The 23,001-nt window shown below is 34.1% G+C and overlaps 2 protein-coding genes and 1 non-coding gene across 3 annotated transcripts; all 3 read right to left on the bottom strand.

Annotated features, from left to right (window-relative positions):
* Positions 1–2,982: 2,982 nt before the first annotated feature.
* On the bottom strand, positions 2,983–4,304 carry LOC105952007 (GATA transcription factor 7). The gene is made up of 2 exons (XR_016029845.1): positions 3,848–4,304; positions 2,983–3,762 (listed from the first exon to the last, which is right to left on the bottom strand). It is a non-coding gene; the product is annotated as a GATA transcription factor 7 (transcript).
* A 2,022-nt stretch (positions 4,305–6,326) lies between these two features.
* LOC105952034 (squalene synthase) lies at positions 6,327–12,468 on the bottom strand. The gene is made up of 15 exons (XM_012975535.2): positions 12,088–12,468; positions 11,786–11,987; positions 11,305–11,347; positions 10,654–10,743; positions 9,749–9,824; positions 9,411–9,480; positions 8,893–9,036; positions 8,674–8,778; positions 8,443–8,589; positions 8,109–8,184; positions 7,689–7,777; positions 6,992–7,083; positions 6,854–6,899; positions 6,697–6,766; positions 6,327–6,612 (listed from the first exon to the last, which is right to left on the bottom strand). Coding segments are annotated over exons 2-15 (1,245 nt in total). The 5' UTR covers positions 11,981–11,987; positions 12,088–12,468; the 3' UTR covers positions 6,327–6,610.
* Positions 12,469–20,035: 7,567 nt separating this feature from the next.
* LOC105951985 (uncharacterized) lies at positions 20,036–21,820 on the bottom strand. Its single transcript, XM_088812667.1, has 4 exons — positions 21,201–21,820; positions 20,964–21,092; positions 20,356–20,509; positions 20,036–20,236 (listed from the first exon to the last, which is right to left on the bottom strand). The coding sequence occupies exons 1-4, from the start codon at positions 21,818–21,820 to the stop codon at positions 20,036–20,038; spliced, it is 1,104 nt and encodes a 367-aa protein (XP_088668793.1).
* Between the last annotated feature and the right edge of the window lie 1,181 nt (positions 21,821–23,001).

The following is a 23,001-nucleotide window of genomic DNA, read 5'->3' as shown; positions in this document are numbered from 1 at the left end:
TTGATCATACCGCATGGTGTTTGTAATTTACCCTTTATTATAATTATTGTTGTCTAGCTGTGTTTATTGTTATGGGTGAAATGTCACTGAGAGAGAACTATTTGATTTCTCTGAAACTGCAATTTGCAGTATGAGGATATTTATTACGTCATTAATTCATACATTTTAAATTTAAAGGGTAAATTCCACTTTACTCCCTTGTACTTTGGTTGGATATCATTTTACCCCTATGCACTCTCAATTGCATCAATTTGCCCCTTTGTGCTTTCGTTCGATATCACTTTACCCTCTTCTACTCTCAATTCATCGATTTACCCCATTGTACTTTGGCTCGATATCACTTTACCCCCTCCTACTCTCAATTGCATCGATTTGTCCCCATGTACTTGAAAAATTATCTCAATGTGGTCATCGGCGTTAGTTTTCAGACATTTGACATTAACACCGTTTGATCTAAGTTCGAAAATTACAAAAAGCCACCCCTCCAAGTTTAAATAATTATAAAAAAAAAAAAAATTGTGGTTGGCGTCGTGGACTATATGTTCTCGCTGTTGATTTTTTTATTATTTTTAATTTTTTTTTAATAATTATTTAAACTGGAGGGGTGACATTCTAGTAATTTTCATACTTAAATCAAACGGTGTTAAGGTCAAAGGTCTGAAAACTAACGACGATGACCACATTGAGATAATTTTTCAAGTACATGGGGACAAATCGATGCAATTGAGAGTAGGAGGGGGTAAAGTGATATCGAGCCAAAGTACAATGGGGTAAATCGATGAATTGAGAGTAGAAGAGGGTAAAGTGATATCGAACGAAAGTATAATGAGGCAAATCGATGCAATTGAGAGTACAAAGAGGTAAAGTGATATACAGCCAAAGTACAAGGGGTAAAGTGGAATTTACCCGAAACTAAATATCTTCATACCTCTTTATTAGCTACTATTGAACCAAATTTGAACTTCAATTTATTAATTTTAAGGTCATGGTGGTGAAATTGAGATCTCGATTATTTCGATAAATAAATTGAAACGCAAATAGAATTGATTTAATCATAATTTTATGCGTCACTTTTGAGTGTCAAGACTAGGGGTTGGTGAACGAGTTGAGCCGACTCGAGAAAAGCTCGAACTCAAGTATTTTAAGCTCGAGTTTTTTGACAAGTCGAGCTTGAGCTTTTTTTAGTTGTTCATGAACTCAAGAGTCACTCGCGAGCCTTCATTTTTTTTTAATATTATTTTTTATTTTAATAATATATAATAATATAAAATGTTATAATAATACTAAAAAAATTACGTATAAAGATTAAAAAAATTATAAATATTTCTTAATAATTATAAAAAAAATCATAATAAGCTTGGGTTCGAGATCGACAAAATAGAGCTCGAGCTTGAGCGAGCCAATATAGTCGACCACAGTTCGTTCACACCCCTAGTCAAGACATATTTATATTGTTTATTATTATTATTATTATTATTATTATTATTATTATTATTATTATTATTATTATTATTATTATTATTATTATTATTATTATTATTATTATTATTATTATTATTATTATTATTATTATTATTATTATTATTATTATTATTATTATTATTATTATTATTATTATTATTATTATTATTATTATTATTATTATTATTTCCTTTTCAATTTATGAACTAGTATATATATTATTTTATTTTTAGTGAAAGAAAAAAAAAAGGGTAAATTACAAACACCCCCCTGAGGTATGGTCAAATTACAAAAAAAACCCCTCTTGTTTGGATAATTACATCTACCCCCTCAACTATGATTTTTTCTTAGACCTCCACCTTTATGGTGCCAAATTCAACATAGTCATCTAGATTCCGTGAAACGTGCTCTAGTTTGTACTCGTTTTGTGTAAAAAATACAGTTTCCGATGCACCACAAACTGATATATACAAGCTAAAAATCACATATTATGATCATCTTGCTTCATAATGTAGAGTTTGAATTGGATAAAACGGGTACAAAAGTGATAATATTCCATATAATCTCGAAGATTCCACTAAATTTGAGGAGTTGAGGCCCGGTTGTAATTATCCAAACAAGAGGGGTGTTTTTGTAATTCGACCATACCTCAGGGGGGTGTTTGTAATTTACCCAAAAAAAATTGCAAGATATCCGCATGGCAGGGAGGGACCACACAAGAAATGTGGGCTCCAGAATCACCTAACGAGTAAATGAAGCGAGTTGTAAAAGCGGGTCCCATCCCACCACGCTTTTGCTTATCAACAATCATTTATTTCCAATATTCAAGCCTTAAACCTCGTGATCACAAGTCGCAACCACCTTTTATTTTAATTATTCATTTATTCTCACTCACTCAATAACCAGACATTAACCACATATACGTATGCGTATCTCAGTAATTACGTGTAGATCTATGATCGAAATTCACTCATAATAAATAATTATCTGTAACATCTAATTACTAGTTTCTAATCCAATGTGGTACTTTTTTTTTTCTAATAATGGCATTATGGAACATTGGTGCACGAGACAAATCATAATCACCTTAAAGATATAATGTTTTGGAATAATAACTCTATATTGAATATCAATCTCAAATTATTTAGAATAACTTATAGTTTAAATTAAGAGCCTAAATTATAAAATTATAATGTGTAGTGTGTCGATCGTTAATATATTTTATTATTTTACACATATAGCTCTCGTTTGGTTGAGAAGATTAACTATTATTAATTAAATAATTGGATTTTATCCGATGTTTGGTATCACCAATATTTTTTTCTCGGATCGACCCGCAAATATTATATTATCATAATTTATGTTGCTTCATCTTACTTCTTAAAGAGTTTTTGTGTTGGACTTGCTCGAATCCGATAAAATAATTGAATTTTCAATAAATTATTTAACCTTATACTAATCTCATGTTGGCAACAAATGAGCCCATAACATAGCTTAAAAACTATAATTAACACCACAAGATTGCTTAACTATATTGTAACTCAATTAGACACTACAAAAATGGAAAGGAAAAAAAAAAAAAGTGAAAAACTAAAAATAATTTTAACCTAACCTACCTAACTCCGACAACCGTACAAAATTTAACCGCTACAGTAAATTAAACCTACCCTACGGTTCAGCGAACTCCGAACCGCCAAACTCGAACCGGGTTCAACCACCACGCGCCACCTCCTTTTTCAGGCGCATCTCCACAACTTTCCGGTGACTGTTCGAATGTACTTCCTGTGAAAACGTCGGGCTACAAGCCGGTCTATACTCGGGGAAGAGCCGGCCGGACTTGAACCGGACTCCACAAGCGTTGCACAACGTTTTCGGGCCGAGCGGCCCGGTTCGCCACTGTGGAGTCTTCTGAACTTGACAGTGCGTGCACCTTCGCCCGGAACCCGAACCGCCGTCGGCATCCGGTTTTTTCTTCTGAACCGGCCCTGTGAAGAGAAAAGTTGGTACTGGTACCACGGAGGAACCGTGGGAAGACGACGTCGGAGATGAATCCGCGGCGGCGCTCAACGGCGTAGACGACAGGTACCACGGCCGCCGGCCGGTCGTCCTCGACCGTTTGCTCCTCTGTTTCCTCTGAACCGGAAACGGGAGGAACGGGAGCCGGATCTTCTGGACCGGTGGTTTGGTCACCTTTTCAACCCTGTTTCCGGTGAAACTTCCGGCGGGGCATAATAAACTCAGGCCCGAAGTAGAGTCGTCCACAAATTGCGACAACCACTCCAGATTTTCCAAATCGTCGACCTAATCATTATTTAATTTCCCCCAAAAAAATCAATTTTCACCACAATTAATTTAATTAAAATTAAAATTAGGTTAAATTAGCTACCGGAACGGCGAGTTCAGCGGCGGAGAGGCTGTGGAATTCGTCGGCGCCGGAAAAAGCGGAAGGAGAGTGGCTCGAATTAATCTCCTCTAGACCTACTTTTGCTTCGGCGTCGTCCTCTAATTGTGATCCGTGAAACTCCTTTTCGGAGAAATCGAGGTTGAGTAGGTCTTCAACGGGGAACTCGTCGGAAGAAACGGTGTTGACTCCGGTGAAACACCAAACGTCGTCGTTGCAGAACGCCTGTGAATTCGTTTTTATAGCCATTTGCGATAGGAAACTCGACTTCAGGGCTCTGGTCTCTATGCACTCCATTTTTTATTTTTATTTTAATTTTGTTCGAACTACAGAAATTAAAAAATTAAACAAAAAAAAGAGAAAATGAAATTAATTATTAATTAAAAATAAAAGTGAAGAAAAAAAACGATGGTGAAGAAGAAGAAGTGGGTGAAGACAACTGAAATGTGGGCTTGTTCGTGGGCGAAACTGGTGGTGGGTTAATGGCACTTCTTTATTTTCCTTTTTTATGTTTTAATTATTATTTATGTTATTATTATTTTATTTTATTTTTTAGATATATTTTTATTATTATTATTCTTTAGTTTTGCATGTAATATAATTGCATGAACTTTGCGAGTACCGACAGAATCCAGAGTTTTTCACGAGGATTTTTCTTTCACTGACAAAAAGTTTCAAGTTATGGAAATATTCCAATTAGCGTCAGATTTTTCTTTTGAATAGATCTAAGCAAGATTTATATATAATAGGGTAAATTACAACCGGTGGCGGAACCAAGATGAAAATATAGGGGGGCTGGCTAAAATTTTGGGTTCACAAGACATTGCAAAAATAAGTTTATATTAATATGTTTTAATTAAAATGTCATATATATTATAATTTTTCGTATTTTAAGCATAACAAAAAAATCCAAATTAATTCAAATTATTCTAATAATGTATCGAACTCAATATTTTGGGGATTCAGGGCATCGTCTCATATTAATTTTTAGAGTTATTGATAAAAAAAATTCAAAAATATGTAAATATTCATAAATTTTATTTCAAATAATATAAGTTTTCACCATTTTATTTTATATATATATATATATAAATTATGGAGAAGAAACAAAAATTAAGGATTAAGATACATATTTGTAAAAACTTTAGGGGGGCCAAAAATAATATTCAAAAAATACATTGCCAAAATATCTAAAACAAAATATTTTTTTTTAATCTTGGGGGGTCAACAACCCCCAAGCCCCTACTAAGTTCCGCCTATGATTACAACCACCCCTTAAGGTATTGTCAAATTACGAAAACTCCCCTTATGTTTGGGTAATTACAACCACCCCTCAACTATAAATTTGCATACAAGTCCATCCTTGCGGTTTCAAATTTAGTGGAATCTTCGAGATTATATGGAATAATATCACTTTTTTACCCGTTTTATCCCGTTCGAATTTCACATTTTGAAGCAAGATGATCATAATATGTGTTTTTAGCTTGTATCAGATTGTGGTGCATCAGAAACTGTATTTTTACACAAAACGAGCACAAACTAGACCACGTTCCATGAAATCTAGATGATTATGTTGAATTTGACACCATAAGGATGGAGGTGTAAGAAAAAATTATAGTTGAGGGGTAGATGTAATTATCCAAACAAGAGGGGTTTTTTCGTAAATTGACCATTCCTCAGGGGTTGTTGTAGTTTACCCTATATAATAAGGGGGTAATTGTATATAAGGGGCAAATTACGCCATCCCTGAGTTATGGTCAAATTACGAAAACTCCCTCATGTTTGAGTAATTACAGCTACATTCTTCAACTATGTATTATCTTACGAATAGACCCCTCCACGGGTAAATTTAAGGATGTTAATTCGCTAAAACCAAAACAAAATTTCAGTACGCCAACATTTCATACCGTTTACTAAACTAAATATACGATTTGGTTCGGTAATTCCGAAATACATAAATTTTATCTAAAAAAAATTAAAACGAGGGGTGGCTGTAATTACCCAAACAAGAGAGATTTTTTTTATAATTTGACCATACCTCAGGGGTGACGTAACTTTCATATATATATATATATATATATATATATATATATATATATATATATATATATATATATATATATATATATATATATATATAACGTTCGCATATAGATTCGATTCAATTTACGATTTAAATTTTGAAGGGATTGAACTCATTGACCCAAGTTCGAATCATCTTTCTAACAGTCGCTGGTTAGATCTTGTGGTTAACACCTATATAGTTAAGATTCCTTCGTTACCAAAAAAAAAGTGTCGAAGAAGAATAAAAGGTTGGTGGGAGAAGGATCGTAAGATTATACCCCCCATAGTTTGTTTAAACATAAAAATATCAAAATAATAAATGTATTATTTTAAAAATAAATAAATATAATAATTTTAAATATTAACTATTTCAAAAAATAATTTTAACTGAAAGTATATCTTACATAGCTATTATACTTTGTTACGTTAAATGGAGAAAATATTACAATTTACAAGCTGACACTCACTTGAAAATAACAACAATTACATTTTTCACAAGCCTGACAAACTTTATTCAGTATTCCTTCAGGCATGTGAACTATATATAATTCAAAAAAAAAATAACAACAAACTTGAATTTATGCTGTGATGTTGTGTACAGCACTATAAATGATGAAGTTCATACATCACAGTCGGAATCGTTTAATACCACTCTGCTCGGGATATTTCGCTCTTCAAATTTGCTTCTGTAGACCAATCCGAGGGCAGAAATATGAGAAACAACTGTGAACATTATTTTCCTTATATATTTTATACGGAAAGAGACTTACACATAATAGTTGGTCGAGATTGAGATAGGTATGCTACAATTATAGCCAGTATGATGAATACAAGAGCAATCTGCATTGTGTAAATATATATGTAAAAGAATTAGTATTCTTTTCAGTAAGTAGAATCTAATAACGTAAGAATTCCATCAACACTAACCGAAGTTGCATTAAGTTGTGGCTTGTTCTGGATAATGCATGATTTCCTGTGAAAAAATATAATGTCAGTTTAAAAATTGATTGTGTGTATGCGTGTGTGTGTGTTGGGGGGGGGGGAGAGAGAGAGAGAGAGACTCACCTTTGGCTTAAGGTTCCGGAGTCCCTGCATAGTTTCAAGATTGCTTCTAATCTTTCTTTTGTCTTACTAGCATTAGGATCATTCTCGTCAACCTAGAAAATTCAGAAACCATAAAGCAAAAGAATTTCCGATGCCACTACAGAACTATTGCATTCAAAATCACAAATAATATGCCGAGCAAAATTTCATTCTGTAAAGCATACAACGTACAAAAAACATAATATTTTTTGCAAACTGGTAGTGCTAGCAGAACATGAATATTGGCTGGATTAAAATAAAATAATGTTTCTAGAAACAAATGAATGGACTTCGGTTTTCTACAGGTAAGGCCTTCTATGACATATGATGACTGGAGACGAAACTCCGTAATGTGATGAAATTAAGAATGCAGACGGTTGATTGGAACTATAAAAGCAAATCTTTAGAAGGAATGATAAAAAATAAAAAAACAATTTCTGCCTGAAGAATCTTAGCATAAACACAAAATCCCAGGGCATGCTCTTTTCAATTTCGTGTCAAACGTCGAAGCTCAAAAAATATGCAAAGTTTTTTTCAAATTCGGGGGAAAATATTTTTTACGAGCAGAAGTTTTTCAGAAAATTCAAGATATCGGAGTCCAAAAATCAATTACATGTGCGATCAAGTTGAACCATGTACATGCCAGCCAAAATGGATTCTTTGGTGTGAAGAAGCGTACCTTTGATTTTAGCATAAGGGAAAAATCATAAAAAGCCCCATAGACATCTGACATTGTTTTAGTTCGGTCGATAATTTTCGCAGTTAGACCTATACGACAAAGAAACAGAAAACATAAATAATTAGTGTCTCCTGTTATTTCAATAACAAATAGGAATGTGACAAAAACACGAAATGGTGCAAAAGAACAGCCTAAACCAAATTTAATAGTTGTAAGTAAAAAGGTGCCAAACATTTGTATCAGATACATGTAGCCATTCTAAATTTCCATTGAATTCCATTCGTTACTTAGTACACCTACTTAAATCGATAAAAAGAATGCATCTAACTTTATAGAAGCCAATTGTGCATCCATGAAAAGCAGTTGAGAGTTTCTAAACTGTGAGGAGGCTAACAGTCACAAATAGAATATTCATCTTACCACGCCTCATTTTCACAACACCTCTGAATACTTGAATGTTGTTGTAACACAAAGCTAATGTCCCAATTGCCATGATCTGGTAATAATTAGGAAAAAACAAATCAGATTCACCTTCTAACATGACAAAGCAAATAACATGAAGCATTCTTGTTCCACCTCGACATGGTCTTGCAGAAATTTGAGATAATTGAATGAGAATTTGATGGAAATAATTTTATTTGTTTAACATTTATAAAGATGGGGTACTTCGAAGTTATTATTCAATCTATTCTAGCTCTTTGCAACAAACCACCATTATAAGGAGGATTGTAGGTAAATTGCGTGAAAACATTACCTGTGGAATTGCACAAAAACGAAAGATGGCCGGATCTCGCAAAGCAGCCATGTAGTTCAGGCAATCTTCGACATGTATTAAAGAATTTGTGACCATGTCATTCAGACACTGCACTGCCTTGACTGAATTTTCCTCATATTTTAACTCCTAAGTGATTCAATACCAAATAAACTGTCAAAAACCATGATGCGCAATGATATTTTTTTACATGAAGCAATAAAAGAAATATACCTCAAGTTTGTTAACATATTTACTCCAAATCTGGCGAGGCCAGAACATACGAGACTTGGGTATCTCATTGATATCTTCTAGATAGTCTCGGATGATATTTGTTTTCTGCAATTGTTTCAAATAAGTAATACAAATATTATATTAGAGTTACAAATGTGAGGGATCTATATAGTAAGTAGACTGAGTACTAAAATGATTGCTGCATATAATGATTTATACCTGAAGAAATAAACCCATCGAGTTAGAGATAGTATCTGAAGCCAGATCTTCTTTTCCAGAAGCATGGAACAACTTCGACAACCCTAGCCCAACAAGCCCAGCCACATAGTGGCAATATTCATCGTAATCATCAACTGTTTCTACCTGGCAAGAGAAAGAAAAAAAAAAGACAAATTTGTGTCGAGTATAGAGTGAGTCTTTGACCTCAAGTGTGTTATGAAAGATTCCCAATCCATAATCATCTATTATCAATTTATTGTTCATCAATTTGTCGTAACATAAAATCAACTCATGTTAACCCATCCAAATTTATTATCATATATGTAATGGCAACAGAAATAGCACTATTTCATTTTTTTTCAAGAAATAGAGTCAATGTAAAGAAGCAATCAAACAGTATTTTATTAGATATATTCTCTAGATTCCATGAAAAGACATTTTAAAATCCAGGTAATTCATTTCAAGATTATGTCAGAGTTGCCGACAAACCGCCTTAGTGTGATATTTCTAGTGCATACCTCTTTGCAAATAAATTTTGCCATTCCTGCACCCATTCTCATGGTAATATCTTCAATTGCTTGCTGATAACTGTAAAAGAGAATGTAAATCATCTCTCATGCACAGAAATATTACCATGAGTACTTAACTAGTAATCAGGATTATTACCAATTTCATAGAACTGATAATGTTTAAGCCAAATTCTATTAGAAGTCAAATATGCATGCCTTCACAAGATTAATCATAAATTGTATTTATTTGATAAAAAAAAACATGTTGAATAATACATGCTATATTACCGACTTAGTGAGTCAATTTGTTAAAATAACAAAAAAAAATATTGCTAGTATGGATATACCCGCTTCCAAGCTCCAGAAAAGCAGTTGATACATGATGGAACTCGTCCATGAGAACTTTGTATTCCTTTGTACCACCTGTCAAGGATTGTTTAGAATTGAATAGAATATTCTTATGTTAGACCAAAAACATTTTAGCATGTGCTTTCTCTTGAATGTGTGTGTACATGGTGAAACATCATCAGCAGCAACAATATAAACCATGCAGTTTCATATCAAAGGTGCATATTGAGCTGAAACTGATCGAAATTCTAACAGTTTTTTGACCTGTCATGCAAGGGAAAGATAGCATATTAGTGGGAGCTGAATTCCACTTTCTAAAAGACAACTGGCTCAGCATTTTATTTTTTAACCTTGGTGCTGCTAACGATAGCAAATAAAAAGCAAGATATGCAGTAGATTCAAGATGCCCTACCATTGACTTAGCATAAAAGATATCAGACGCATAGTAGAGTGCATACTCATTTTGAATGAATGATTGACCAAGGAAAAATCCAAATTGGAACCAATATGTACAGTCCATATCTATTGTTAGATACATTGGCCGACGCTTTCAATGATTAAATTCCGACCACAGGCTATTAGTTATACACAATTTACTGTGGTTAAGTTGAAGATATATTAGTATTTGTGTCCTTCTCTTTCTTTTCTTTTCTTTCTGGACATGATATGGGATAAAATATGTACAATATGAACTAGAGCCAAAAAACACAGTTCTTTTGGCTAGTGACCAGAAAGCAATGCAGTAGTTCAAAAGCCTTAACGTATATGCCATAAAAAAATAAACAAAAAACAGAAGTTAGAAAAATACGAGGGAACCCTTAGTCCCTTACATTGCCCTTGAATATCTTAAATTGAAAAGCTGAAAGAATACCAAGTAAATTCGAGTCCGAACATGAAAACTCACATGAAAAATGCCATTCACGGTCATATATGTGTTGATGAAAATCCATCAGAATGGGTACTTTAACATCCGTAGCTACGCTTGTATCATCCTCTGTCAAATGAATAACCAAGCACGAAAATGTCATTTAGATAGTGGCGATGAAAAATGATAATCCATAAACACCAAACAACGATGAATAATATGCTGCCATGTTAATGTTCAGGTAATAGGGATCAAGTATTGGTTCATCTTAAAAATACATTCAGATCCATCTAGAAATGAGGAGAATCAGAGGTCTGGAGAAGACAAGTAAATGTCACCTCTGTATTCTGCAAACGAGCTGTTGGGGTTTCTGACGTTCATCCATGTTTCTAACTCTTTATTATAATGCTAGGAGGTGAATCAACATGTTTCAAAATAATGCCGTCATACTAGAACAACAAGTATATAGGCATGGTACTGTAATATACAGTTCCGCCCAAATTTACAACCCTCATAAATCCTAATAGACCATAACGCAAAACAGCTTAACCAATAGGCATTCTTAAATGATTTAATCACTAAGACGATAGGAAGATGAAGTATGCAGGAATGTCTTTCTGGACCAATTCCACTACAATTTTTTCACAAGCTAATGAATAACTAAAACAAAATTATTAATAGAGATCTTACCAACTGTGTCAAGTGCTCGAAGAACCAAATAGAAAATGCATACCTGCAAAGTCGAAGAAGTTTACAACGAAGTTAATCTTTGCACAGCTGAAATACATACAGCGACTTTCTAGCAAGTCAATAATCAAAACATCGACTCTTCCAGGATATGACATGAAACAGTTTAAGGGTCATAACATCAATTTTAGTCGATGGAATCAATTGATCTCTCTCCTTTTTCAGAACTTCTATTAGTAACTCTGTTTGTTCTATCGAATTTTGTTTGCACTCGTGCAAATTGTGTATCGGCCATAGAATTGAACTCGTGCATTGGAGCTGATTAAAAATACACATTCAAATTTCAATCAAGTATTTAATAACTGCATGCGTAACAGCTGCAAGAAAAATTAACCAACCTTTCCAGAGACAACAAAAGCTACAACAGATGAACAATATAAGTAACCGCAATTTTTAAAATAGAGAGAGAGAGAGAGAAATTTACGGCATCGCGAAGATCAGTGTCGAGCTGCTGAATAACCAAAGCGAAGCTTCTAGAAACTTTGAGAAGCATACTGTAACAAAACGCCCAGTGCGGCTCCGATCGGATCTGCTTCTCCGCCTTTCTCGCCGCCAGCTTCAGCTTCACCATCGGATACAAATCATCCGGGTGCTTTAAAATCGCGCGCAAACTCACCATTTTTATCCTGCTCGACACCAAAACCACAAACACTATCAAATTCACGATCGATCCAAAAAAATAGAACATAACAAAATTCGAAGGCTCCGGCTGAAGAAATTTCTTACTGATACAGAAACCGATGGATTTTGAACACAATACAACGAATCGAACGCCAACAAATTATCAAGTTCGCAACGAATATCCTTCAATTTTAACGCAGTACAATAAACAGCATTCCGCACTTTCGGCAGCTTTTTTGAAGTGGTTTTGATTCGATAATGGAGGACTCAGTGGTGTCGATTAGTGTATGTATATTATATATATAGTTGTAATGTGTGTGTGTGTGTGTGTGTGTGTGTGTGTGTGTGTGTGTGTGTGTGTGTGTGTGTGTGTGTGTGTGTGTTTTATGTGGAAAAAATGAGACTGTTTTGTTTGCGTGTTGTGTGTGCAAAATGTGTGAGGTGGGTTAAAGAAATTGAAGAGGCTGAAATATTTGACGAAGCAGTATTTTATGCTTATTTATTGTAAGCTTATTTAATGTCTGGTTTAACAGTTGCCAAACAAGGCCTTATTTTAGGGATGACGTGTAAGGTCGTGTTTAGCAGTCTTCATTTATTCTTATTTTCAGATTGAAACGTCGTCGTATATTACCCTCAGCCCCTCAGCATGATTTTATTCTTTATTTATTTTTATTATTTAATTCTTTAGCAGTTTCATGGTTTTTATTTTATTATTTAATTTATTTATTTTTCGACAAATGAGCAATATAAATTTCATTGAATTATTTGTTGCTATTTTCCATGGGCAAGGCAAGAAATTCAATGGGGTGGTTTACAAATTTCAATCGTTTTATACTGTCTAATTTCCATTCACATGGAAAATATTAAGGTGATTTTTCATTTCAACTTTTTATATATATAAAATAAATAAACTAGGAACAAGACAAACTAGGATTGTATTATATTTAAGTGATAGTCCATTAAATTGATTTTCTATTTGTTCGTTAAAATATTATTGTATTTTGATTTGTCTCCATTGAAATGTTAAATGTCGATTCAATTTTACTATTATTATTTTAATTTCGAACGTTTATCACTCTGTCTTTCAATTTTCTTGATTCCGTTTGAATTAAAGAGTCAAGACAAATAGTTGTAAACTCCGTGTTTTGTGTTCTGCCAAAGTCACTTGAAAATGGTTAAAATGACATTCGAAGTGACCACATTATTATTAAAACTGAAACGATATTTATCACATCCCTTATCACAAAAATTTCAATGTGGTATTAGTTTGATGTGGTACGATTCCAAGTCACGTTTTACAATTCCTCCTCCGCACTTCTTGATTACTCGCGTGAGTACTATCCGCACACAAACAGTCATTAGGGCGACGAGACCACCCTTCGACGCTCAAGTTAGCTCTTTATGACAGAAGAATTCATAGAATTTAAGAGATTGTTCAGGAGTTATGAATTACGTACATTCGATTGTGAGGATTTCAGGTATTTATATGGAGAGAGATATTCTCATGGACCTAAACGACTTACCATGGCCGACTTGATCCTAACTATTTAGATCAGTTTGAGTCTTACTCAATTTAAACTTATATTATTATTTTTAGTCGATTTTGACTTAGGTTCTTTGCCTATACGAACCTGTGAGGTTGGGCCCATCATAGTTAATTTTTTATTTCAAAGTATACATTTTGACTTCACACGTATATTGGCTAAAGGCAAAGATAATGAAATATTCTTCTTTTATCAACGCGCACTAATCACCTAAAACTCTAAAAGAAAATTAATCTAAATGCATAAATCTTGATTTGGAATATTTATAAGAATATACCCCACGCCCCCTGTTGAAGCTTTACGTTTTCAAGTCAATTTGGAGCAAATTAAAACAATTGTTAAACATTGAAAAAACCGATAATTTTTTAATTAAAATAATTAGTACCAAAATTTTGATATTATTGTTCTTAGCTGTCAATGGTCGCTGCCGGCCGGCCATCCTCACCACAAAGCTATACAAGTTGGACCGGAAGTTGTACGAATTTCTCCGTTTCACATTAATAAGAATCGGCTAAGAAAATTGCATCAGCGTCTAATTGTAACTAAAGCGAAGTTTACCAAACATACATATGTGATTGTAATATATATATATATATATATAAACCTCTATAAATTAATATAGTTGGGACCATCAAAATTTCATTAATTTAGCGAAATATTAATTTATCGATAAATTAATAATTATTAATTTATACATTAATTAATAACTTATTAATTTATGAATTTACTTTTATTATTATTTTCAATAAATACATTTTTTTACGTGTATATTATTCATTGTACCATTAGTTGAATGCACTATAAAGCCCGTTTTATATACAGAAGCTCTTAAAGCAGCAATGGTGTAGAACGATTTTAAGTTGAGTTATGAGAAAACTATACCGAAAGTTCTAACCATGATAAGAAAAGTGAGGGACGAGATTGATGCTAATGTTAACTTCAACAAGAAACAAACGATAATTAAATTATATTGTATTAAGCCTTCATAGATCTATAAAATATGTACTATACCATGTAATTTAAGAATTATTTTTATGCATTATTAATTTATATATTATATGGGGCTTCTTAAAATTTTCGAATGTGTATTATCTTATAAGTTTAGCGAATTATTAATTTAGCACGTTGTCCCCGAGTCGGGACCGGAAAAATTTATCATTTAAGCGAGTTTATTAATTTATCGGGTATTAATTTATCGAGGTTCTACTGTATATATATATATATATATATATATATATATATATATATATATATATATATATATATATATATATATATATATATATATATATATATATATATATATATATATATATATATATATATATATTGATGATGCTAAAGTTAGATCACCTTAGATAGTTGAAGTAAATGAGTTGGAAGAGCAGAGTGGATCACTGGCTCACGAGCTTGATGACCTTGAGAGACCTGCGATCATAGAACACATGAACTAGGCCGGGGGTTGATCCGGCGGAAACCCCTCCGACGCTCAAGTCAGACGTGTTGATCATAGAAATAGTCCAGAGAATACAGTTAATAGTATTGCTCAGTTAATCGGACGTACCTTAAGGAATGAGTTCAAACCTTTATTTATAGCTTAGTTGAGATTGTCGGGCCCAAACCTTACTTGAAGATGATTGGGCCTCGGTGATAATGGTCTTCGATATTGGGCTCGTGGCCTAGTAGGTAAAGAAATTGTAGGCCCATTGGGTTGGCCCAATTAGGCATATCATTAAGCCCCCCACTCTCGATTCGATGTGGGGGCCATGTTGAAATGGATGACAGATTGTGTCGAGAGTAAAAATTGTAGTAGTCGCTTGTTGGCGTATGGCCTGATGATGTGTGAAAACGTGTTGGAGCGTGTGTCGGAGGGGAGTGAAGGCGCGTTGCGCGACCAATTTGTCGCGATATAAGTTACTTGAGTCGTCGGTGTTGTCCCGCGACGATGTAGTAGCTCGGATCAAGTTATCTCCTCGTGGGAGTTGTCTCGTCACGGGGTAATAGAGTTGATCGAGTTATCTCCTCGTGGGAGTTGTCTCGCGATAATGTAGTAGCACGGAGTGAGTATTCTCCTCGTGGGAGTTGTTATTTATCGACATTGTCAATGTTGTGACGCGTTGCTTGTATGTGTTTACATATAGACTTGTGCGTGATGTACTTGAGGAGGGGATCAGGCTCTCAAGATTTTTTATGGGGATCGTGCCCCTTGTTAGACCTCGTGGGTCGTAAGTGTGTTTGGACCGTGGCCACGTTTTAATGAATGACCCATCGAAAACAAGTAGATAAATTTGAGTAATCAAGCTGGCCAGGCTATATAGATTCCCATAATATCTCTAAGTGTTTCTAGGGTTGTAATCGTGCTAACTTGAGCTTGGATTATATAGTGAATTTCGGGCGAATTGTCTCCTCATGGGAGTTGTCTCGCAGCGAAGTTGTAGGAGCATTGGATGACGCGCCACTGAGGAGCGTGCGGATTGAGGTCGCTCTGAGCGATTTGTCTCCTCGTGGGAGTTGTCTCGCAGTGAGTCTTATTATCGAGCGAGGTGGATGTACGTGGGAGTTGCCTTGCAACGGATTTGTAGTGCCGAGCGAGTTGGCTCCTCGTGGGAGTTGTCTCGCAGCGGGTTGTGGTACCGAGCGAGTTGACTCCTCGTGGGAGTTGTTTCGCTGCGGGTTCGTAGTACCGAGTGAGTTAGCTCCTCGTGGGAGTTGTCTCGCTGCAGATTGTAGGATGGAGCGAGTGGTCTCCTCGTGGGAATATCTCGCTGTGGTTTCGTAGATCCAAGAGAGTTTGCTCCTCGTGGGAGTTGCCTCGCAACGGGTTTGTAGGATCGAGCGAGTTGGCTCCTCGTGGGAGTTGTCTCGCTGCGGGTTGTGGTACCGAGCGAGTTGGCTCCTCGTGGGAGTTGTCTCGCTACGGGTTGTATTAGTACCGAGTGAGTTGTCTGCTCATGGGAGTTATCTTGCAACATGTTGTATGATCAGCACGTCTGACTTGAGCGTCGGAAGGGTTTCCGCCGGATCAAACCCCGGCCTAGTTCACGTGTTCTATGATCGCAGGTATCTCAAGGTCATCAAGCTCGTGAGCCAGTGATCCACTCTGCTCTTCCAGCTCATCCTACATCAACTATCTAAGGTGATCTAACTTTAGCATCATTATAAACATACAATCATGAGATTGCTAAAATAATTTTAAGATCCTTGTTGTATCGGTAATTACTATCACTCTATTAAACATTGTAGAAACGCTAACGGAATAAGGCATTAGATAACTTATTCCATTAGTGTTTTATGTTTCAAATAGTGGTGGAAAAACATTGAGCTAAGGGGTGACATGGTTTTGCTAAAATTTCTTAAATCCTTGTTATTTTATATAAATTTATAAAGTTTCGTATATCGTAGCATTAACAGCCCGAGGAAAACAAATACAGTGCATATCGGTTCCCATGACATGTAATCTTGTCTCCGGTAATTGTTTCGTGGTGTGGTTGTAGTTACCAATATCATAGGGACCTTAAAGTTATTTGAACATATGGTGTAGTGTGTAATTTACCCTAATATATATCTCGTCTTTTTATTTCGAAATGGCATATGTAACGGTCCGGGTTGGGCGGGTCAATCTTGCTAGATAAGGTAGCCCAATATTATGGTGAATTATTGCCGGATCCATACAATTCAAAGGGTTAAATTAAAAAAGCCCATCTTCTAATCCTTCAATAATATCTCAATATTTTCCTTCAAAGTCACTTAATAAAACCTTATTTTTTATCGGCAAAAATGACCTAATTGGTAGAGTAAACGAAACACGAAATTTACGACCTAACTCGGGAATTTACTTTCTTGGTCGAACTTGTCACACTACAATTTGCCCGGTGCAATTTTAACCTTTAACATAACTTGTGCACTATGCATGAACGAAATTTACAAAGTGCACGTGTGTGTGTGTGCATGTATACTATAGTCCGTCTCTCTCTCCCTCTCTCCCTCCCTCTCTCTCTCTCTCTATACATATATGTGTTCTAAAAATCGGCCGAGGCGGCCGATTAATCGGTCTCCGAGGCGAAGGCGGTCCAAAACCTTTACGATTTTAGTGTAAAGGTTTGAAAAATCGATTTTTTGCTTGTGAGGCGGTTTTAGGCGGTCAAACCTTTAAGGCGGGTCAAACTCGGTGGCAAAAATCGGTCAAAAATCGGTTAAAAATCGATTTTTTTTTTCTTTTTATAATTCAAAATAAAAGTTGGATTTTAATAAAAGAAAATATGAGTTTATGCCTTATTTTGTTTATGTTAATTGTTATTGTTAAAGAATTAATGATGTATGCCAGAAATGTTCAAGAATAAATGTAAATTCAAAAAAAATATTTTTTTATTTATATTTTATAAGAATATTTATGTATTATGATCTTATGATTATTAAACTTTTATTATGTTATTAGGATATATACATGATGGAGATATAACTATATTTAAATATCTTCTTATTTATGTTTGGAGTATTTATAAATAATATTTAGAAATATATTATATTAAATTTTAAAAACCGATTTATTTCCGATTTATCACCGATTAATCACCGCCGCACCAATTAATCGTGAGTCGGTGCCTGACCGACTTGGACCCGATTACCGCTTTTTACAACATTGATATATATAGAATATAGTCTATAGTATGTATTAAAAAGATTAATAGAACTTCAAAATACCAGTTGAATTGATTTGTTTGTAATTTTTTTTAAATTTAAAGAAAATACTAAAACTAATTTTATTTTTATACTTAAAATATTAGAATGATATCAGGAAATAAGCCTAAATCATTATATAAATAATATATTTGTCAAATCAAAGTGAAATGGGAAGTGTAAAATCAATCAAGGAAGCAAACAATGATGAACCTAAAAAAACCCTAGCTAGTATTTAGAGAGGTTGGGAGTGACAAAGGAGCCTACATACACCTCAATATATATATTATTAGCCCATACTCATTTTCAAATATCTAATGATGTTGTTTACTTAAACACGAAAAATCCACTATGCACATCCATATTATAAGTTACAATAATTAATCTTGACATTGAAATAAAATTATGACACACATGTATTATATTTCTTATTATATTTTTATTTATATTAAAAAAATAATCAATTCAACTTCCTCATGTATAAATGCCCCTCTGAGATTCTCTGTCGCTGTGTGTAATATATATATATATATATATATATATATATATATATATATATATATATATATATATATATATATATATATATATATATATATATATATATATATATATATATATATATATATATATATATATATATATATATAAAATGTATACACACACACACAAAAAGGTGCATATGTATGAAAAAAAAGCTTTTAATGTATAAGAAAAAAAAGATGAAACAATTATTGTATGAAAAGATGAATGAATAAGATTTTGTCAACTGTCAAATTAAGTCCCAGAAAAGAACAAGTATATGAAAAAGCTTTCCTTTGTCTTCTCCAAGAAAATCATTTCTCAGTGTAATAAAATGTAGTAAAACAGAGGAGTATATATGTATAATGTATCATGTATGTATATATATACATATATATATATATATATATGTCTGTGGATATGTATATGAGAAAGAGACAGTAAATTAGCATAAGCATAAGATCTAGCTAAATATAGAAAAACATATACAAATCAGACAAAGGCAACACATGACAAAGTACTGTGCGAATTAATCACAGTACAAACCGGGGAACAGAGATAATAACATATATTACGTCATAAATAAATAGTGACAGCGAAAATACATACAACCCTAAACCTAGTTCAATGAAAGGGGTGGTGGACCCCACCACCTCCAAATGCAGGAGGATATTTGTCATCATCAGCATATCCAGGTGCCAAGATCCACCACACTCCATTACATTCTACTCAACATTAATTTCATCGAACAAACAAAACCCTAATTAAAAAGAAGAAAAAAAAAAAAAAAAGACTCCATTTATCTATGACGAATTACTCAGAGCAGAGATACACAAGGAATTAATAAAGCTCTAATGCTACAAATTAACAGCATAAACTCTTTCTTGGCCCTCTCTCTCTCTCTCATACAAACACTAAACCATGAAACTTTTTTTTACCAAGATATTTATACATCAAACTGGCTTGATGTGTAAAACTCAGAAATACCAAATTCATACAACATGTAGAGAGAGAAAGAGAACATATATATATATATATATATATATAGAGAGAGAGAGAGAGAGAGAGAGAGAGAGAGAGAGAGATTTTTTACCATGATATGGTATTTCAGAGTTCAACCTCAAACTGGGGGAAAACTCAGAAATACCAAATTCATACAAAGTAGAGAGAGGAGAAGGAGAGGAGAGAGAAAGAGGAGAGAGAGAGAGAGAGAGAGAGAGAGAGAGAGAGAGAGCTTAACTGCAGCAGTAGAATCATTACTTTTAGGGCTGCTGCAGAAAATTTATTACCCATTTAGCTACGCCTTATAACTAATGATGATTATTATTGCGACGTGGTTCCCAATAATAATACTCAGCAGAAGAAGCAGCGCCTCTACGGTTTCCGATGACGGTCATCTGAACCGGCTGACCCGACCCATCTCTAGGCGGGTCGAAACAAACCGGCAGAAACTCATCCGTCTCACACTCATAACTGCTCTCCTCTGCGTGCTTCACCGCCGCTTCCTTCCCCTATCACACACACAAATCATCAAACTCTAAAAGATCTTGAATACATATATATAATTATATATATATATATATATATATATATATATATATTTTTTTTTTTTTTTTTTTTAATTATAAACCTGGATTTCGGCACGTGCAACTTCGATCTTCTTGGGCCATAAATCAAACCGAACAAATTCCCAATATTTTTTCTGATGAAAACTGTCGGAAAATCTGGAAGCACCTCTAGCAGTTGTGAAGTTCACAAATGCAAACCCTCTGCTGTTTTTAGTCCTAATATCATAATTAATCCAAATATTTTAAAAAACATTAATTAATTAATTTTCCTCAATTCATGCATGGACGAATCTACAAACTTAAACACATATATAATCATTACAAAATAAAAAGTAGGGGGTTTTATTTATGTACATTCTAAATTAATAACCTCGACTTAAATTATAATTTTTTTACTAAAAATGTATTAATATTTCGTTAAGTTAAATTGATAACCTCGATTAGATAATTAGTTCTCACAGTTAAAAAAACGTATTATATTACAACTCGATAATTTAATATTTCCCTAAATTAAATTAATAACCGCGATTAAATAATTATTTCTCACAGTCATCCCTATTCGGTAAAAACGTATTAAATTACTACTTCGATAATTTAATATTTCGTTAAATTAATAATATTTTGCACGTGACGATTGTATTAATTTATAGAGCTAAGTTTAAATGTATACCTAAAATCCATTGGCAAGTACAGAAAGTCATAGGCTGCTGTTTCTTCATGTGAAGTACCTTCTGCATCTTTCTTCTTTGCATTTTCAAGTGCGCAGAACTCATCCAAGAACTCTATCAAATACTTTCGACTGCCACCAAAAATTAAATAATTTAAAATCAAAATATATGTATGCATGTATATAAGAAATAAAAAAAAAATTAAATTAAATAAGAGAATTGAAGGAAAAAATATATACGGGCAACTATAGGGTATGTTCTTGATCATGATTGTTGAATATTTCTGTTCATCTAGTTTAAGAGGCAACAATTTATGCCTTGATTCTTTTTGTCTGATCTGCATGTTATTCCGACGGAGTGACGACTTGCTGTAGAAACCGTCACTATTTTTGTCGCTGTTTTTTGTTGCTGTTTTTTTATTTTTTTCAAATTTATTGTAAGTACTGTGGGAGTAGTAGTTCTCTCTCCCACTCCCCAAACCTAAACGAAACACTCCTCTTTGCCCTCTTCCCGGTTGCCCAGAATAAGCTCTCTCCGGAAACTGCGGCGGCGGCGGAGGCGGTGGTGGTGGTGGTGGTGGTGGTGGTGGTGGTGGTGGTGGTGAAGGGTTCACATAGTAAGCTGTGTAGTGTGTGTAAATAGGTTCTGGTGAGGGTATGTAGGTGAATATTTGAGAAGAGAAAAAAAGAGGTGGCTGTGGGAATGGTTCGAGGGACGGCGGCGGGGGGGAGGTGGTGGTGGGCGGCGGAGGGAAGAAAAATGGCGGCGGAGCATGTGGGTCCGGCGATATTCCCGGGGGTATAGGGTTGTACTCTGCTGCAAATGGGTTGAGGGGTTTTGAAGAATGTTGTTTTTTCATTGCAATGAGAAAATAAAAGAGGAGTATTTATGGCGGAGGAGTTATTGCAGCTGCTTCATTAAATGAAGCTTCTTTAATGGAGGGTAGAGAGAGAGAGAGAGAGAGAGAGAGGGAGAGAGGGAGAGGGGGAGGATGAAGGACTTTAGTTGTGGGGTGAATTATATTTATAATTGGGGTTTCAGGTTTACTAAAATAAGAATTAAAATTGGAATGAATGACACGTGTCTGTTGAATCAGAGTTGGGATATGAATTCTGTTTCTCCATTTCTTTACTAATTAATTAAGTCTAATTAATTAAATATAAATGAGTCGAATAATTATTGTTCAACTTTGGACTAATAATATTCCTAAGGGGTTTACTATTCATAGTGCGGTTTTTTCCAGCTATAATGCGAAATAATTCATTTGTCAGAAAATACTTTAACCTTTTACAAAATCCTCTCAACCTCCAAATATTTCGACTTTTGTAGATCGTGATTTGTTTTTGTAGAAATCAGTTAAAACCCAACGATTATCAAGATGGCCAACATCGATCCCGTAAATGAGGTAAAAAAATTACGTTTTAGTGTGATTTTTTTTCGATTTTCAGTCGTTTCGTGTAGAATATCACAAAATTATTCAAGTCGTTTCGTGGTGTTTTGCACGAAATTAACACCATATTCGTGTTTTCAGTCATTTCGTATACAATACTACGAAATAATACCTCTTATTTCGTGTAAAATCCCACGAAACAGCAGTAAACTGTTTTGTTATTCATTTCGTGCATTACTACACAAAATGTTACATTAATTTCGTGTACTTTTACACGAAATACCTAGTAATTTTTTTTTTTTTTTTTTTGTGCAAGTATCTTAACTTTTTTTTTATTTACGCAGCCATATGAAGACAATTTGTATTTTGATCCCTCGGTTTTGGATCAAAATGAATATGAAGATTTCTCTCACTTCTTCCAAAGTGGGCCAAAGCAACTGCAGTTAGTCATTGTCACCGTTTGATTTGTCAGTCTAGAAGGGAGAATGCACAGTACTTGAGGTGTGACAAATACGGACATGGCCGACAAACGAATATCGACGTGGAAGATCCTAGAAACACTGGAACAAAAAAATGTGGTTGTCCGTTCAAATTGATTGGCAAAAAGTCAAGGTTTGATAAATTATAGCGGTTGACTGTCAGCGATGCCT

The sequence above is a fragment of the Erythranthe guttata genome, chromosome 14 (genome assembly GCF_056151865.1).
Source record: "Erythranthe guttata isolate IM_541 chromosome 14, IM_541, whole genome shotgun sequence".
Taxonomy (NCBI): Eukaryota; Viridiplantae; Streptophyta; class Magnoliopsida; order Lamiales; family Phrymaceae; genus Erythranthe; species Erythranthe guttata.
Note: the sequence above shows the minus strand (reverse complement) of the source record. Positions and strands in the feature narration are given on the sequence as shown.

Coding starts and splice junctions, on each gene's coding strand:
- LOC105952034 (XM_012975535.2), bottom strand. CDS start 11,980: ATGGTGAGTTTGCGCGCGATTTTAAAGCACCCGGATGATTTGTATCCG. Junction 9,481..9,748: donor TTTCTGGAGCTTGGAAGCGG/GTATATCCATAC, acceptor TCTCTTTTACAG/TTATCAGCAAGCAATTGAAG. Junction 8,590..8,673: donor AATATGTTAACAAACTTGAG/GTATATTTCTTT, acceptor TGAATCACTTAG/GAGTTAAAATATGAGGAAAA.
- LOC105951985 (XM_088812667.1), bottom strand. CDS start 21,820: ATGAAAAAACAACATTCTTCAAAACCCCTCAACCCATTTGCAGCAGAG. Junction 21,093..21,200: donor AACATACCCTATAGTTGCCC/GTATATATTTTT, acceptor TTTTGGTGGCAG/TCGAAAGTATTTGATAGAGT. Junction 20,237..20,355: donor TTGCACGTGCCGAAATCCAG/GTTTATAATTAA, acceptor TGTGTGTGATAG/GGGAAGGAAGCGGCGGTGAA.